Source organism: Zonotrichia leucophrys, chromosome 2, assembly GCF_028769735.1.
Source record: "Zonotrichia leucophrys gambelii isolate GWCS_2022_RI chromosome 2, RI_Zleu_2.0, whole genome shotgun sequence".
In the NCBI taxonomy this organism is placed as follows: Eukaryota; Metazoa; Chordata; class Aves; order Passeriformes; family Passerellidae; genus Zonotrichia; species Zonotrichia leucophrys.
The window spans coordinates 152,086,823-152,103,950 of NC_088171.1; the positions used below are offsets into that span (position 1 = coordinate 152,086,823).

Consider the following 17,128-nt stretch of genomic DNA (forward strand, 5'->3'; position numbering starts at 1 on the left):
TAAGCAGGATCCCTGCCGAGCTCCCTGCTGGAAAAGCAGAAGGATTTGGCAGCTCCATTCCCCAGGGCTGAGTGCTGAAGTCGGCGGCGGAGCAAGGAGCTCATGTGCTGGAGGTTGGGGATGGTGCTGAGCAGCAGGAGGGCTGGGATCCACATGGACACACGGATATGGGCTCAATGGGGGGGACAGCTCAGTGAAAGTGCTGCTTTTCCATTAAAAAGCCGTTTAAAATTCCCATTCCTATGATTTTGCACCTCCTGTTTCAAGCAGCTGGAATGGGAAGTAACTCTACAACCAACCTGGAAGTAAAGTCAGGTCTGAACAGTGCTTTGCCATTACTCCCAAATCCTGTGTTTCATAAGAACATGGAATGCTCTGGGTTGGAAGGGACATATAAATCATCTCATTCCAACCCCCTGCCATGGGCAGGAACACCTTCCAATATCCCAGGTTGCTCCCAACCCTGTTCAACCTGGCCTTAGACACTTCCAGAGATGAGACAACCATGGTTTCTCAGGGCAACCTGTGCCAGGGCCTCATCACCCTCACAGGGAAGGATTTCTTCCCAATATCCCATCTAACCCGGCCCTCTGGCAGTGGGAAGCCATTCCTCTTTTTCCTGGTACTCTATTCCTTGTCCAAAGTCCCTCTCCAGCTCTCTTGGAGACCCTTTAGACACTGGGAGAGCCTCTAAGGTCTCCCTGGAACCTTCTTGTCTCAGGTTGGACATTCCCAACTCTCTCTGTCTGGCTCCACAAGATATTCCCTTCATTTTCTCATTCCACAAGGTATTTTCTTCATTTTCTCATTTTACCTGCAGACAGGATACATTCTGGACCGAAGAGAAACATTTGGAAAAGACAGCGACCAGACAGGAATTCAAACACAGGAATTTCTCCCAAAATATTAGCAAGCAGAAAAACAAATCCCTCAACCCGATAAGTTCTTTGAAAATAAATGGGACAAAATTAGGGAACAGAAAAAAATAAAGGAACAGCCCATAAGGGACTGAAGACTGGGATGAATGTATGGGCAGACCTTCCAAGCCCACCTGGAAGGGACAATCCCAGTGGAGCACAAGATTGTGGGATGGGCCTTGGTGCCAGGTCCTGGTCTGACCATCCACAGTTCCTGGAATCACAGAATATTCTGAGTTGAAGGGAACTCCCAGGGATCATCAAGTCCAAATTCTGTCTCTGCCCTGCATGATCCCTGAAAAGGATGTGAAATCCTCTTCTGTAAAGGGGTTTCCAGCACAAAATTGACTTGGAAAGGAGAAGAGCAGGAAAAAAACAGCCCTGACCTCAAAAAGCCACATGGATGCATCACTGCTACATCGAGGAATTAGGCTATTTTGGGAAAAGGCCAAGAAGTGTGGCTGTTCCTTCCCAGCAGGGCACCAATTACGGGGTGGGACAGTGCCATCATCCCGACTGGGCACCGGGATCGGGATGTGCCACCTCCCCAGTGCTCCACCCAGCCCCAGCCTCCAAGTGAATCCTTGGAGCAGCCCATGTTTATTGGCTCCATGGTAAAAAGATACTTAATAAAGAAAACAAACCGTGTGCGACTAATCCCGGGGCCGCGTCCCCAGCTCGGGTTTCTAATGGCTTTTCCACACCGTTCCCAGCGCTCCGGCCCTTCCTCCGCAACACCCCGTCCATCCTCGCTGTCCCACAGCTGGGATGGTGAGGCTGGAATTGCCTCTGGAGGCTGGAAAAGCCCCTTCTGTTTATTTACAGTAGCTCTCCTGCTCCTGCCAGATCCGACGTGCCGGGGCCGGGTTTCCACAGGGAATTTTGCTGCCGGCCACGCGTCAGCTGGGGTGAAGCCGAGCGGGGCTGTGGGGTGGTGCTGGGGTCATCTGATCCCTGACACCTGTTGGGGTGGCTAATTATACCCCCCCGGGACCCCCGCCAGGCCACAGGTTGGGCCATAAAAAGGGAAAAAAACTCTGGTCCCTTCCACCAGAGAGATGAGAAAACCCCAGAGAATCCCTAAAAAGCCGCAGGGAGGAATCTCACCCCACTCCGGCTCCATGCCAACATCCCCATGGGCATGTCCCAATCCCAGTCTCCCCGCTGTGGGGTTCCCCCCACAGCCTGTCCAGCAACCGTGCCCAGGTTGGGATGGTGCCCAGCTGGCAGATCTCATATCCAGGACTCCTCCTTGGCTGCCAGGGCAGCTTTGGGTGAAATTCCAGGTGCTGTCAAGGATCCACAAGGCCTTAAATGGTCCAACGGGGCCCAACGTGCTCCAGGAGTGAGACAGGGATGAGGAGGTTTGCAGGGCCAAGCCTTCTTTAGCATGAAGCTGGCAAAGGAGGAGGCAACAACTGGTGGAAAGTCCTGGCCCAGTCTTGGGAATGATGTTAATGAACATTTTCCATGAATAAGCTTGGCAGGAGAGGATGGAGGGTGGGAGGAAGGTGAAGTTGGGTCACTGGGCCAACCAACAACCAACCCACTGACCGCATGGGGTGGGGAGGAGAGATCCCACCCAGCCTCCCATTCCTGGCTCCTGGGCAGCAGTTTGGCCAGGTTGAACTTCTCAAGTATCTCCAGGCTTAATCTCACCCCCTGCTCCTTTCCCAGTGCTGTGGGACAGCAGGTGACAAGGACTGGACTTTGATGATCCTTGTGGGTCCCTTCCAACTCAGAATATTCAGTGATTCTGAGATGACAAAGTGCTGAAGCACTCTTCCCGTCTCCTTGGGATCTAGTCCATCCCTCTATCCATCACGACAGACACAAATCCCACCAACCAGACCTTCAGGGGAAGGGGAGCATTGAAATCCCCAAAACTCAACTGCCTCAACTCCAGTGTTTCCCATTTTTTAAAGCCCTCTTGAGCATCCACGCAGCTTTTGCCAAAGCTATTCCAGGTATCCCCATGGCCAAGCAGTGGGATTAATGGACTGGATGGATGTCAGGCTGTTTTAATGTCCTTCTAAGTGGTTGTTGAGAAGTGATGGCTGGAGGTGCTGGAGCTGTTTTGACGCCGCTCCGAAGTGACAGCCAGTAAATGGCTTTTTTCCGATTGCTTTTTTATAATTGGGTGCAGATGGAAACAGCCTTTAAAACAAAATATCCTGGCTCCCTGTCATTAAAACCTGGAGGACAGTACATCCGAACATCATCCCGACTGGAATAATGATGGAGAAATTTAACCGATGTGGTTATCCGAAGGAATTTGCTCCAAAACAAGTTTCTGCCCGCAAAACAGTTTGCCCAGCAAAATGCCTGTAGTGAAGGGATGACTCTTGATGATCATCTCCAAATGATCAGAGGAATTTGGGATCTAAAAGCTCTCCAGGATCCACTGCATATCCATAAACCTTCTCACCTGGTATTTTCAGGAAATAAAACATTTGAGCTAAAATACCTCTGGAGCTGGAGCAAGACCAGGATGGTGTTTTGAAAATCATTGGGAAAATCATATTTAAGAGGCAGCAAAGGAGATGGGAGGGAATCCCTGCTCATGGCAGGGGGTGGGATGGGAACTGGATGGTCTTTAAGGTGACTCCCAACCCAAAGCAGTCTGCGATCCCAGGATTCTGTGGAACAACAGCAACACCCACTTGGTGTCATCTGAAAACTCGCCAAGGGGGCACCCAATCCCATTATGTCATTAACGAAGCCATTAATTAGCACTGGTCCCAGTACAGACCCTTGAGGGCCACCATTTGTCACTGGTTTCCACTGGAAATTGAGTCATCGACTTTTTGCACATCCAGAAGGTGAATTCTGAACCCGGCATTCATCCTTTAGTGGCAATGCCTATGGAATTCAAGCATCCCCTGCACTGCTTTGAGGAACCCCATTTCCATCAGGGACCTCCACAATCCCATCCATCCCACACTAAAGCCACAACAGAGCCACTTTCACATGGTCTACCCATCAATGGTAATTCCCAACCCCAAATCTTCACTGCTGGGTGTGGAGAGAGGCAGACACCCACTGGACATTCCCAACGGTGTCATTTCCATCAGGAATCATGGGGCTCCACCACATGCCTGGTTCCAGGTGGCTCAGGGCACCACCAATGGGATCCTGGGGTGCTTTAGGAAGAGCAAGTTGAGGAAGGTGATGCTGCCCCTCTCCTCAGCACAGATGTGGCATATCTGGAGTGCTCTGTCCAGTGCTGGAGACATGGAACTCCTGCAGCAGGTCCAGAGGAGGACAACGAGGATGATGAAGGGACTGGAGCATCCCTGATAGGGAAAGGCTGAGGGAGCTGGGGCTGTTCAGCCTCGAGAGGAGACACAGCTGAGAGGGGACCTCATCCCTGTCTGTCCCTGTCTGCAGGGAGGGCTCAGAGCATGGACCAGGCTCTGCTCTGGGGGCCCAGCAACAGCACAAGAGGAAAAGGCAGGAACTGATCCCAGGAAATTCCACCTGGACATGATGCAGAACTTATTCCCTGTGCAGTGACCAAGCCCTGAAAATCAGAGATTGACCCTGACATCAGAGAGGGTGTGGAGTCCCCCTCACTGGGGATATTCCAGAACCCTATGGACACAATCCATGTGCTCTGGGATGTCCCTGCTGGAACAGGGAGCACGGATCAGATGCCCCACTGTGGTCCCTTCCAACCTGAGCCATTCTGTGATCCTGGGAATCACCCACTGCTCACAGGATGTGGGGATTTTCCAACAGAGAACAGATCAGATCAAGGGGAGATTCCAGACAAGAAGCAAAACTCCAATTGCCAGGTTTTGTGTTCAGCTCTACAGAAGTTCAGGTTGAAATCAGGAAGTCTCTGCCTCATCACTATACTCACACTTGAGAGCTGTGATTCTGTGGCTGCTCTTCTCCCAAACTTCCCAATTTTCACATTTTGTGCCCCACCTCCTTCTACAAAGATATTAAAGTGTAAGAAAGAGGAAATCTCAGCATGGGATTTATCTTGGTGCTGTTATCAACAATCCCAGGCTATTAAACAGTTCCAGTGCATCCTGATAAGCCCCATCTTTAATGTAAAGATCAGAATTCCATTGGAGATGTTACAGTTAAATTAAAGGAGCAATAAGAACCCTCATTATCCCATTACAAACCAAGAGATACAACTGGAAATCCACAAGATTTCCATAGAGATACGAAGATAGGATTGGCCATGGAAGAATCCTGATCAGTTTTAAACCTCTTCTGAAGACTACAAAGTGCTTCCAAAGGGAAGATCCCATTGCCACAACTGGGATTTATCATTTATTATCAGCAGCATTCGTTGCCCAGAGGATGTGGACAAGGATTCAATATTCCAAACAAACCAATGGGATGAACCTGGAGAAATTTCAGCCAGCTCAAATCCATCCTGGACACTACTGATGACCTTAAAAACAGCCTCATTACCAATCCTACATATACTTTATTTAAAATAAAAATTCCACTTGCTCATCAGTTTGGTGACTGAAGATTTCTGCTACACATTATGGGGGAAAAAAACCCCAAATCAAGCTCCCAGAAAACATCTGTCAGCCGGAGCCAAAATTAAGGATAAACAAAATTAAGTTGCTTTTGTCGTTGATTTTCATACAGCTGCAGTGGACTATAAAAGAGCTATCAAAGGCAAAGCTCTCCATCAGCTGTTTCCAAATTATTACAGAATCAGGGAATTGTCTAGGTTGAAAAATCCCATTCCCCCAGCACTGCCAAGGCCACCACTAAGTCATGTCCACAAGTGCCACTTCCACAGGGCTGTTAAATCCCTCCAGGAATGAGTATTTCACAGTTTGCCAGGTCAGCCTGTGCCAGGGCTGGACAATCTTTTGCTCAAGAGTTCCTCAAGGAGAAGCCAAGTTGGTTGGGAGTCAACCTGGGATCAAAGGAGGGGGAAAAAAGACTCAGAAACACCAAGATCTGATGGGTGTGAGGAAAGAAAAATGCTGGTTGAACCAGAAAAGTCAGCTGAGATCAGAAAGCATGAACAGAGTTGAACTTCACCTTTCCATGATAAAAGATTAAGGAAAATAAGGATCCCAGGCTGCTGCTCTCTATTACTGGATAATTAAGAGAAAACGCCACAGACATTTAATATTTACTGTTGTAACACAGCTCATGTGGCTTTCTCTAAAGAAATGTGTTAAACTGAATGTATCAGACACACAAAACATTACGTTTCTGGTGGGAAATTGTTGAACTTCCACCAGAAAAGGAAAAAATAACCAACCAAACACACAAAAAACCACACAAGAACAAGGTTTCAGCTGAGAAAAAATCCCCACATTTTGATTTTCTACAGCAAAATCCAGCAGCTGCCACTGCAAAAAAACACCAAGCTCCACCTGGGGGAGGAAAATTATTCTTCCCAAGGAAGCAGCACTTCCTCAGGCAGTGCTGCCCCTGTCCCATATTTTTTACACAGATAAGGCAGAAATTAGAGCTTTGGTGAAAGCTGTTGGTCCAATAAAAAGATGGATTTCAGGAATAAGATGAGCTGGGATGAGCAGTCCCAGCACATGCCATGGCAGGTCCCCATGTCAAGCCTCACCATCCCAAGGGCTGGATGTGCCAGTTGGGATTCCAGAGGGATGGGAACAGATTCTCCTCTTATCCATGATTTATTCCAGCCCATCTCCCCGTGCCTTTCCAGGGAAGCTTCGTTGTTTAATCTCACTGTGTCTCACTGTTTAACAGCTCCCATGAGGGAACAATTTACCCACAGGCTCCAAGACAGGCGATGGAAACAATCCGGAGAGAGGGATTTAATGCAGCTCTGGCGCTAATGGGCATGGAGGGGAGGAGATTATTTAATACAAAACAATTTTCCAGATGCAGCAATGGAATCATTGAGTGGTTTGAGTTGGAAGGGACCTTAATGATTTCATTCCAAACCCCTGCTGTGGGGCAGGGACACCTTCCAGTATTCCAGGTTGCCCCAAGCCCTGTCCAACCTGGTCTTGGACACTTTCAGGGATGGGGCAGCCACAGTTTCCCTGGACAAACTCTGCCAGGGCCTCACCACCCTCAGAGGAAGGAAATCTTCCCAATGTCCCATCTAAATCTTTCCTCCTTCATCTCTTGTGCCTGAAAAGCAAATCCCAAGGCAGGTGCTCCTTGGGTCCATCTATGGATGAGTTCCCAGCTCCAGGCTCGGCCTCACAGAGATCCCAGCCCATGGTTTGACTTTAAATTTGGTTTGGATTGTAAAGATCCTTAAAGCCCATCCTGCTCCAACTCCCTGGCATAGGCAGGGGCACTTTTCTCTATCCCTGGTTGCTCCAAGTCCTGTCCAACCTGGCCTTGGACACTTCCAGGGATGAGCCATGTACAGCATCTCCATTCAATGTCTCCTCTTGCTTGTCCCTTGCTCTGGGGTCACATCACCACAGACACTTCACCCACTGGTGCTGCCTCATCCCTCACACCCACCAGCCTCATCCCACCCTCTCCTAGAGAATTCCTCCTCCAAGCCCCTGCACAAGGCCCCATGTGGGAGGAGGGATGTGGAACCACAGAGCAGCTCTGACTGTAGAGCAGCTCACAAAAACATCTCCAAAAAACCCTGGGAAGAACCTGCAAGAGGCCCCATTTCTCCCTCTCTTCCCACTTCCCTCTTGGGGCTTCCTCCAGTGCAGGTGGCCAGGCCCAGAGGGACCTCCCAGCGCGACCAGGTCAGGGTGCCAGGCAAGGGCAGGGAGCTCCAGGAAAATTGGGACAGAGATCTCCAAGATGAAAATCACTCCATGGCCTTAAGGGACACACATAATGTTGTGTTTAGGGACGATCCCTTTAGAAAGCACAAATGGTGGAGGAACTTCCCAGCCCATGATTAAGGAACCTGTTTGTAGGAATGCTGGAAAGCAAGGTCCTAGCTCTGCCACCAGCTCCCTTCTGGAAACAGAATCCTGGAATCATTTAGGTTAGAAAAGCTCTCCAAAATCATCAGGTCCAACTTTAGACCAATTAATTAATACTGGGAGTAACATTTCCTTTAAGAAGGATGTGATCATGGTCTTGTACAGGAACTGTCCCTTTCCCCAAGGGTGGATTTAGACCCTCTACAGTCCACATTCCTGAAAAAAGGACTTGGGAATGCAAAATTAAAGCTCTCTCAGTTAGTTCTAAATTGCTGGTGAAGCCAGAGCAGGTCAGTCCTGGTGCCATTTGTATGAAGAGCAGCTGGAATTACAGTCCATGGAATAGGTCAAAGGTGGACCAACTTATCCTGAGAATCCTGCAACACATCCTAAGAAGTCCTTAAGAGACAACACTGTCAACGACATGTCATAAATTATGGATAATAATGGACACTTTTGATGGAGGTCTGCTAAAAATCAGGAATTGTGTTTGTTTGGGAGGGCACAAAGAGGAAAATGTAACTAGGAGAAGAGCCCAGCGTTCCAAAAATCAGCATAAAACAACCTAAATTCCTAATTATGGACCAGCTTTGTCGGAGTTTATCCACTCAGGGTGCTCCACCGGAGTCTCACACCTTCGCATTCCGTGCTCTTTGTACTTCAAGCCAACATTGCTCGGACAGGGAAAGGCAGAACGAGGGAAGATTTACTCCCATCCTAAATAATTCACAAGAAAAGGGACTGCGCATCTTTAACAAGCCATCGTTTTATGAAGCAAGGTTAACATTTTTCCTTGATTCAGTAGAATATTATAAACTCTCCGGGGTCCATTTGAGGACTTTCTACTTGGAGCAAAGGCACGGACTCAGCACTTTTTATATTATTTAGAGAATAAAATTAACCCTTAATGGCCCAAGCTGGAATTTCTCCTCCCCAGTTAAATATGGCCCGCTCAGCAATTTCTCCCCATATATAATTACAGGCTGCTATCCATCATCTGGAGGAGAATGCTTTCCCGACATTCCAAAAGTGACGCCGTAAGCACTTTTCCTAATAGAATAAATATTCTAAATATCTCTTTTATATTTTCATTTAAATTGGAATATTTTAAAAATAATTGTCGGGACCCTGCCTGCGTGGTTGGCGCTGCGCTGGAGGGAGGTGGCAGGATGCCTGTGTTTTCCTTCTGAGGGAATGTTTATCCTGCATCAAGTCCCCCTCCACGCACTGCCACAAAAAGTAATTAGGCCCAGACTAATTTATTAGAGCTTCCCTCTGCTGCTGCTGATGTCCTGCTTTCCTTAAAACTCTCACTTTTGGGTTTTTTTCACTGTTTTTTGCTCTTTGGTGGTTTCTCCTGGGGGAAAGGACGGAGAAAAGACCAGATGGGGTTTAGTGGGACTTGACAGTGCTGGGTTCAAAGCTGGGCTCAATGATCTTAGAGTTCTTTTCCAGCCTAAATGATCCTAGTATTCCATCCAGTGTTGTGTTTGGATTCTGGGACAAGTTGGTGGCTACGCTGGTGGAATCTAAGCACCTATGGCTTCTCCTGCTGGGCTGCACTTCTGCAAACAAGTGTTACCATGATGGAGAAAAGGAGGAGAAGAGCCCTTTAAGGCACCCACAACTCCTCTGGAAACCCTGTGCCAGCGCCTCACCACCCTCACAGGGAAGAACTTCTTCCCAATATCCCATTTAACCCTGTCCTCCAGCAGTGGGAAGCCATTCCCTGAGTCCTGGCACTCCAGCTCCTTGTCCAAAGTCCCTCTCCAGCTCTCCTGGAGCCCCTTTAGCCCCTTAGAAATGGTTCTAAGGTCTCCTCAGAGCCTTTCCTCTTCCAGGCTGGACATTTCCAGCTCTCTCAGCCTGGCTCCAGAGCAGAGGGGCTCCAGCCCTTGGAGCATCTCCATGGCGTCATTTGGACTCACTCCAGCAGCTCCGCATCTTCCTTCTTCTGTTGCATCCCGAGCTCAGCAGGTGGGGACTCACGTGACTGGGGCAGACAGGCAGAATTCCCCCCTTTCCTGCTGGTCACAATTGTCCAAATATGAGCAGAAATCCCCTACCATTGGGTTTTCATCTTGGAAATCTCTGTCCCTACCAATGCCCTACCAATGGGTTTGGAAAACAGCAAAGAGGAGTCAGGACAGTCACTTGGATTCCCAACGGAACACCAGCATGGCCAACCCTCTCCCTTAACCACAACACAGAAAGGTGAGATCCTGTGTGTTCCAAATTCCTTTGGAACAGCTGGCTCCAAGCCCTGCTCAAGGAAAACTACTCCCACAATTTCCATGTTATATTGGGTACCAAAAGCTCATGGATGAGGTTGCAACTCTCCCCAGGGTGCACATGAAGTCCGTGTAGGATTTCACTGCACAGATCCAAACCATCCCCAGGACCTGGAGGTGGCTCCATGAATGCCCCAGGCACAGCTGGATGCTGACCTGGCTGAGCAAGGCTGGTCCTGCTCCTAAAACTCAGCCACAGGATTTAGGGCTCAAGTTCTAACCCATTACAGAGCCAGAGTGGAAAAGAACTGTTAACACCTATGGATTTTCTAGGTAAAACAGGGAATCCTAAATATTTTCCTACATTTTTCATCTGTTTCAGTGCAGGGTTTTCAGGGCAGGTGCATTGAGCTCAGACACTGATGGCAGGAACACCCCATGTAGGCTCTTACCAGGGAAACACCAGCATGTTGATGAGCTGAAGCCTTTGATTTCTTTCCCTTTTCTCCCAACCAAACCACTTTGCCAAAACCCTTCGGAAAAGCACAGGACTGTTCTTCATCACATCCAGGTGCTGAGCAGCTTCCAGCTCTTCCCTGTGGTGCCATAGCTGGTGCAGGACGCTGCTCATGGCTTTGGCTTTGGCCCACAACAGCTGGGAAAAATCCCTCTTTACCTTTTCTCCCATGGGACAATATCCTTTGAGGAAATCCTGGCACACTTCTGCCTTCCTGGACACGTAGACGTGGCTGTAGGGGCAATTGCTGTTGCTGCAGATCCCCTTCAGGTAGTAGGAACACACCGGCATCTGCAAGAGGAGGAGAAATCCGTCAGCAATTCCCTAAACCCGTGACTTGGAACCACTGCAACCCCCAGACCTGAAATTAAAGCGTGACAAGCATAAAATAAATAGAAATCTTTTGCCAGCCACCAATCCCAGAGGTGTTTTTAGCTCTTCCATTGGTCTCCTGCAAGGCAGCTCCCTGGTATTACGTGTTCCCGGTGTTTGGATACGCAGGGAGCGAAGGCGCTTCCCTCAGCATCCTTCAGGATGCTGGAGAGAGGGTGAAAAGCTGGAAACTGCCACCAGGAAGAAAATTCCCTCTGGACAGCGGAGGGAAGGGATGGGGAAATGTCATAAATTCTGGGAACACCTTTTGCAAGGAATGATGCAGTGATGGAGATGGGAACAGCAGCGCAGGGAACACATCCAGCCCAGCTGCAACATCCCACAGGGAATTCTCAGAGGGAATCCCAACATCTCAGAGGAAATTTTGGCCATCATAAAGGCCAAAACAGCATCCTGGGGGTGCTTCCCATTTGGCTCTTCCATGGATACAGAGCTGGCTGGAAGGGTGTTTGATAAAGGCTCCAAAAGGTGGTTCCTAGAAAGGGGAGAAAAAGCACCTCGGCAAGGATTTTGGGGAGGTGCATCATTCCAAGGCATTTTCCTGGAATTCCCCAGGGCTGTGATGCCTGTCCCTGCACACTGGGGCAGGCAGGGATGCTCCATGAGGGAGTGAAATGAGGAGGAGAGCAGCTCCTGCCCTGAGCATTGGAAAAGGAGAGCAGTGGGATATGGAGCAGATCCCTTATCCCGCGCTCCCGCGTTCCCAACTTTCCACAACGCTACAGCCGACGGGGAAAACCTACGGAGCAAGGATTCTCCTCATCGTCCTCAAAGCACAAACTTCACCTTCTGCCAGCTGTTATCATTAAAAACAAATTACCAGCCTGCTGCCATATTTCAGCATCCTTAACTCACCAGCAACCGCCGGCAGCTTCCCGCTTCCCGCCCCGACCAGGCAGCTGCCACCTGGAATGTGCACTTCCCAAAGGTCCGGCTCCTCCTGCTCCTACATCCCAAATTTCCTCACTGCTTGGCGTGGTATTGATCACCCCATTCACCAGCAGCATTCTGGTCCCACCAGTTCAAGCATCCCCAAGTAATATTTACAATCCTGCAATAATCACGGCCGGGGCTATCCGGAAAAATCCCTTATCCCTGAAGGGCACATTAAGGGTTGAACTAAATTGCCTCGCTGGAGGCCGAGAGGAAAGAAAACAAAGGGTGCTTTAAAAGAGGAGAGTTTATTTTTAATTGTCTTTTAACTGCAGACATTAACATAAAGGACAGGGCTCTGGGGCGATCTTTGGCAGTGCTGGTGGTGTGACCGTAAACGATTCCCTTAATGTAGTTTTTGATATAGAGCCCAAATTAGCTCTAATAAAAAGGGATAATAAAGGCAGCTCTCCGACAAAAATAAACTCCTCCTCGCTGTCAAGCCCGAGCCATTATCAAGAGGAAGCAGCGCTCTCATTTCAATTAACCTTGTTTGCACCCCAGCACGTCCACACAAATAACAATAACATTAATTCAAGGCACTGGGGCGCTGCGGCCGCCTTCGACAGCTTTGACTCTCTACAAGCTCTGGAGGCAGCAGCTAAATGAACCCGAAACTCCACGTGAGCCTCCAAATTGCTCACAACTGAGTTTTGAAGCTCTATTAGGGAGAAAAATGCTGATTCTTCCCGAGTTCCTCAAGGGGAAAAGCTGTTGGAACAGCAGCGGGCGGCTTCTCGAGTCCCGGCCTCTCGCAACCTTCGCTTCCTTAAGATTTTCTGGTTTCTCCCTATTGTTGGGATGTGCCAGTGGCTCTGATCCACTGTGTAAAAATTCCCTGTGTGTCACTTCAGCAGGTGCTCCTCACCAGAGGCTCTGCCTGAGTCTCCTGTGGAGCAAAATTCTTTAAACTGAGAGGCCCTGGCACAGAATACGCAGAGAAGCTGTGGCTGCCTCATCCCTGGAAGTGCCCAAAGCCAGGTTGGATAGAGATTGGAGCAACCTGGGATAGTGAAAGGTGTTCCTACCCATGGCAGAACAACAAGAGCTTTCCCTCTTCCCCCAGCTCTTTCTTCCACTACCAGAGGGTGATGGAAACCACTGGAGTTTGGATCTGCAAAGCTCAGTGACAATCTGAAGCCATCCTCCATCCTGGAGACCATTCCCTGCTTGGAGCAAAGCGTTTGCTGCTCTAGGATGAGGAAAAGCTCCCTACTGCTGTGACAGCTGAATCCATGCAGTTTTCCATAGAAAACAGTGTTTTTTCCCATAGAAAATAGTGATTATTCCCACTTTTCAGTGAGGAAACCGAGGCATGGGAGTGCACAAAGTCTGAGAAATTGTTTTGTCATGAAACCAAGATCCAAGCCCTGCCAGCCTTTGATCCTTCACCTCCTGGCCTGGATATCCCATGACAGTGAAATCTCACTGAGGTAAGACACACACACAACAACCTGAACTTTCTCTGATCAGGAGGTTTTGGGGTGTCCCTCTCCAATAACCACACAGTAAAATCAACGGGGCCAACGAAATCAGGAATCCCCAAACCACCACATCATCCCATGGTAAAAAAAAAAACATGGACTGCATTAAAACCTCAACTCAAAAACCAACAAGGCACAATCCTTCAACTGAGGAAAAGGTGGGATTTACTCCAAAAACTCCACAAGCAGGAGGAAAACTGCTTCCTTCCTCTGCTGAGTGCCTCCACCTGCTTTTCCCAGCCCTGATAAATGAGGGAAAAGCCACCTTTGCCAAGAACCACTCAGGTTAATGAGGAGCTCCAGGACTTGGAAAGTGAAGTTGCCTCCCGCTTTAGGAAGCAGCATTCCCATGGCAATAAATCACCCTGGAACAAGTTTGAACTCCATGGAGAAGGTTGTTTCTCTTCCAGCCCTTGCTGATGACAAGGTGGCAAACAGGGAGACCTCTGAACCACCCTCAGGTTGGTTAATCCTGTGAAAAATAATTCCCCTTCCCAACGGAGCATGGCAGGAAAAATGTGCTCCAAAAGCTTTTCAGAAAAATCGGCTTTTCTGCTACTGCCTGCTATGATTTTGGTTTGTTAATTAATGATTCATCTTGAGTTTAGGTGATTCTTCATTACCTCAGGATAAAGGTGAGATGGGCTGAGGTCACTGCATCCCATGGGATCCCATCCCAGGGATCCTGTCCCCAAAATGCTACTGGCAAACAGCTCCTTGACATGGTCACTCCTTTTTAATTCAGTTTTATTACCACAATATCCCTGTTATTTTCTCAAACTGGAGAGGTGCTGCTAAAGGTTGAGTTTTCCATCATTCTCAATTTGTTCACCCAAAACAGAGCCCAGAAGTCAAATCTGGACATCCTCTTTGAGGAACCAAGTGTTTCTGGAGGGGAAACTGAGGCCACATTTCCACCAGGAATTTAAACCTGTAGAGGAATATTCCTGGGTAGAGAGACCACAAATTCATCCCCATCCCACCATCACATTCTTTGGTGGATAAACCACCAACTGCAACAGCTCCTTGGGCGTGTCCAATTTCCAAGTTTCAGCTAGGTTTTTTGCCCTGGGACCAAAAAAGACTTCACCACCTGCTGAAATTCCATTTAATTTGGAGTTCATGGTTCTGTGGATGAATTTCAATCCTTCACCTCAGAGGTGCAGGCAGAGGGTTGCACTTTGTTTACCTGCATTACAAGAAGTAGCTGGCCTCACTAATTACAATAATTTTGGATAAACCAGCAGCTAATCCACCTGCAAAGCTTCCTTCATTCTTGGCTTCTTTATTTCTGAAGTCTGATGCTGTTACAGGATGGAAAAAAAAAAAATTTCCATCTATCAATCCTCATCCCCATTCCTGCTCTGACACATCACGAGCCAGGGAATGCAGCTGTCCCCATCCCTGTTTTATGTACTCATGATTAAGTGACTCTGAAGAGAAATCCATGTAAAAAACATCTGGTGCTCCATGTCTCATTGGGAGCGACTTCCCGGATAACTTATGAGCTCCCCATGGACAAGGAACGTGCCTCAGGCACCTCAGCTTCCGTGCTGGAGTCTCCAAAGCTACATCCAAGTGGAGATCCCAGCCACTAAACACAGGCTGAGGTGCTAAATCATCACTGATAAACCCAAAATAAAAAATCTGGATTATTTTTCCACCTTGTGTAATAAAACCACAGAACTTCAGATACATCAAGAAGGTGGAAAACAATGAACTCCAGAGTTGTTTTGCCATGGTTTCAGCCTGATTTTGCTGATTGGCATTTTAGAATTGATTTTTATTAATTTATACCTCCAATCTATGTTTGTAGATTGGAGCAACCTGGGATAGCGGAAAGTGTCCCTGCCTATGGCAGAGGGGTAGGAATGAGATGATCCTGAAGGTCCCATCCATCCCAAACCATTCCATGGCTCTGTCACGATTCAGGAGCCCGAACAGCTCAGCAAGGAAACTCCAAACTCAGTTGGAAGCACTCAGTGAGGAAGAACCTTTCTGCAACCACCCCATTGCACATGGAGCCACATTCCCGTTGGGAAGTCACACAGACCTTGTCCTTGGACACCTTGTGGGAAAATGGACAGGTCCCATCAGTCTTCTTGCAGGTGCCACGGAGAAACCTGGAGATAAAGCAGATGGAGCAGGTTGGACACGAGGTGGGTCACAAAAACCACACAATTGCTGCCGAGCTCACCCATAAACCCATTTCACACCCTAAATTAGTACAGATCCCCCTTGCTGGAAGAGCAGCTGATGATTCCTGATAGATTTTGTTATTTCATCACATTTGGCTGCTCATCAGTAGGCAGAGCAAGGCTTGTATCCCAAAATTCAGATATGATGCTCCCAGAAGGAGAAAGGTCCTTCCTAGACCCCTGATTATTCCAGGTTGCCAAGAAAAGCTGTGGATTCCCCATCCCTGGAAGTGTTCAAGGCTAGGTGGGACAAGGCTTGGAGCAAGTTGGGATAGTGGAAGGTGTCCCTGCCTATGGCAGAGGGGTGGATTGGATGATCTTGAAGGTCCTTTCCAATCCAAACCATTCCAGGGTTCTATGATCCCATTCCAAGAGATGCTGGATGAAGCTCCAGGTGGGAGTGGCCAATGACCAGGAGGAGCCAAGACAGGCCCAGAACAGGAACCAAGATTCCAAAGCACATGAGGATGTCAAGAGTTTTCCTAGGATTGACCACTGTGAGACCAGATTAACAAAATTATAAAATTATCAGGGAAAGCTAAAGAATGGAATTAGAGATAAAGGAATAAGGATGAGGACACACAAAACTGGGAGAAATCAGTGTTGTCCTCCAATGATCCATGGAAATGAGACAGGTTGGAGACCCAAAAGACTTCAAGGAACACAATTTCTGAAGTAGGCAAGGAGTGAGAAGGAGTAAAATCAGTTAAAAAACCAATAAATCACCTTCCCCTCCTCTATCGTCTCCCATTGAGCTTTGAGCAACTTCCAAGTGATTCCAGCACAGCAGCAATTTTATGGAAAAATTACTCCAGGAGTTCATCAGTGGAGTTGGCTCTTCGGCACTTTTTAAATGACTCATAATGGAGTTTAATCAACTCTTGGGCAGGTCTAATGAACTGCCAACACACACCAGTTCTCCTGGAATAAATCACCGACTCTCGGAGCTGCACGACATCACAGGCTGAGGGATTCAAATCTGCTGGACTGATCCAAATGGATCTGAGGAATGCTCCTGAAGGAATAACCTGGAGTGTGGCCAGGGCAGGGGTTCAAGTCACCCAGCCCAGAAAAGAAGGCTCCAAAGGGACTTTAGAGCCCCTTCCAGTGCCTAAACAGGCTCCAAGAGAGCCAAAGAGGGATTTTTGGGACAAGGGATGGAGTGACAGGACAAGGAGAATGGCTTCCCACTGCCAGAGGGATAGATAGGATATTAGGATGAGATACCTTTTTTTCCCAGTGAGGGTGGTGAAGCCTTGGAATGGAATTCCCAGAGAAACTGTGGTTGCCCCATCCTTGAAAGTGTTCCAGGCCAGGCTGGACAGGGCTTGGAGCAACCTGGGATAGTGGAAGGTGTCCCTGCCCATGTCAGGGCTTTGGAATTCAAGGATCTTTGATGCCCCTTCCAACCAAAACAATTCCATGGTTCTCTGGCCTCTTCTTGTCCTCCTACTTCCAACCCGACAGTGCAGAACCTACACCTGACCCAGAACTCCCATTCCTGTTGTCCTACAGCTCTGTTATCAGTTTGCTTCCCTTAGGAATACCCCACAAGGAAGCACCAAAGCCACCCG

General features: G+C 48.4%; 1 protein-coding gene across 1 annotated transcript in view; it reads right to left on the reverse strand.

The window, feature by feature from the left end:
* Positions 1-17,128, reverse strand: part of ZC3H3 (zinc finger CCCH-type containing 3) — a 127,903-nt gene that overhangs the window by 12,640 nt on the left and 98,135 nt on the right. The window contains exons 8-9 of the mRNA XM_064706775.1: positions 15,410-15,479; positions 10,706-10,837 (exon numbers count right to left, since the gene is read on the reverse strand). Coding sequence (XP_064562845.1) covers positions 10,706-10,837; positions 15,410-15,479 — 202 coding nt within the window. The remainder of the gene's footprint in view (positions 1-10,705; positions 10,838-15,409; positions 15,480-17,128) is intronic.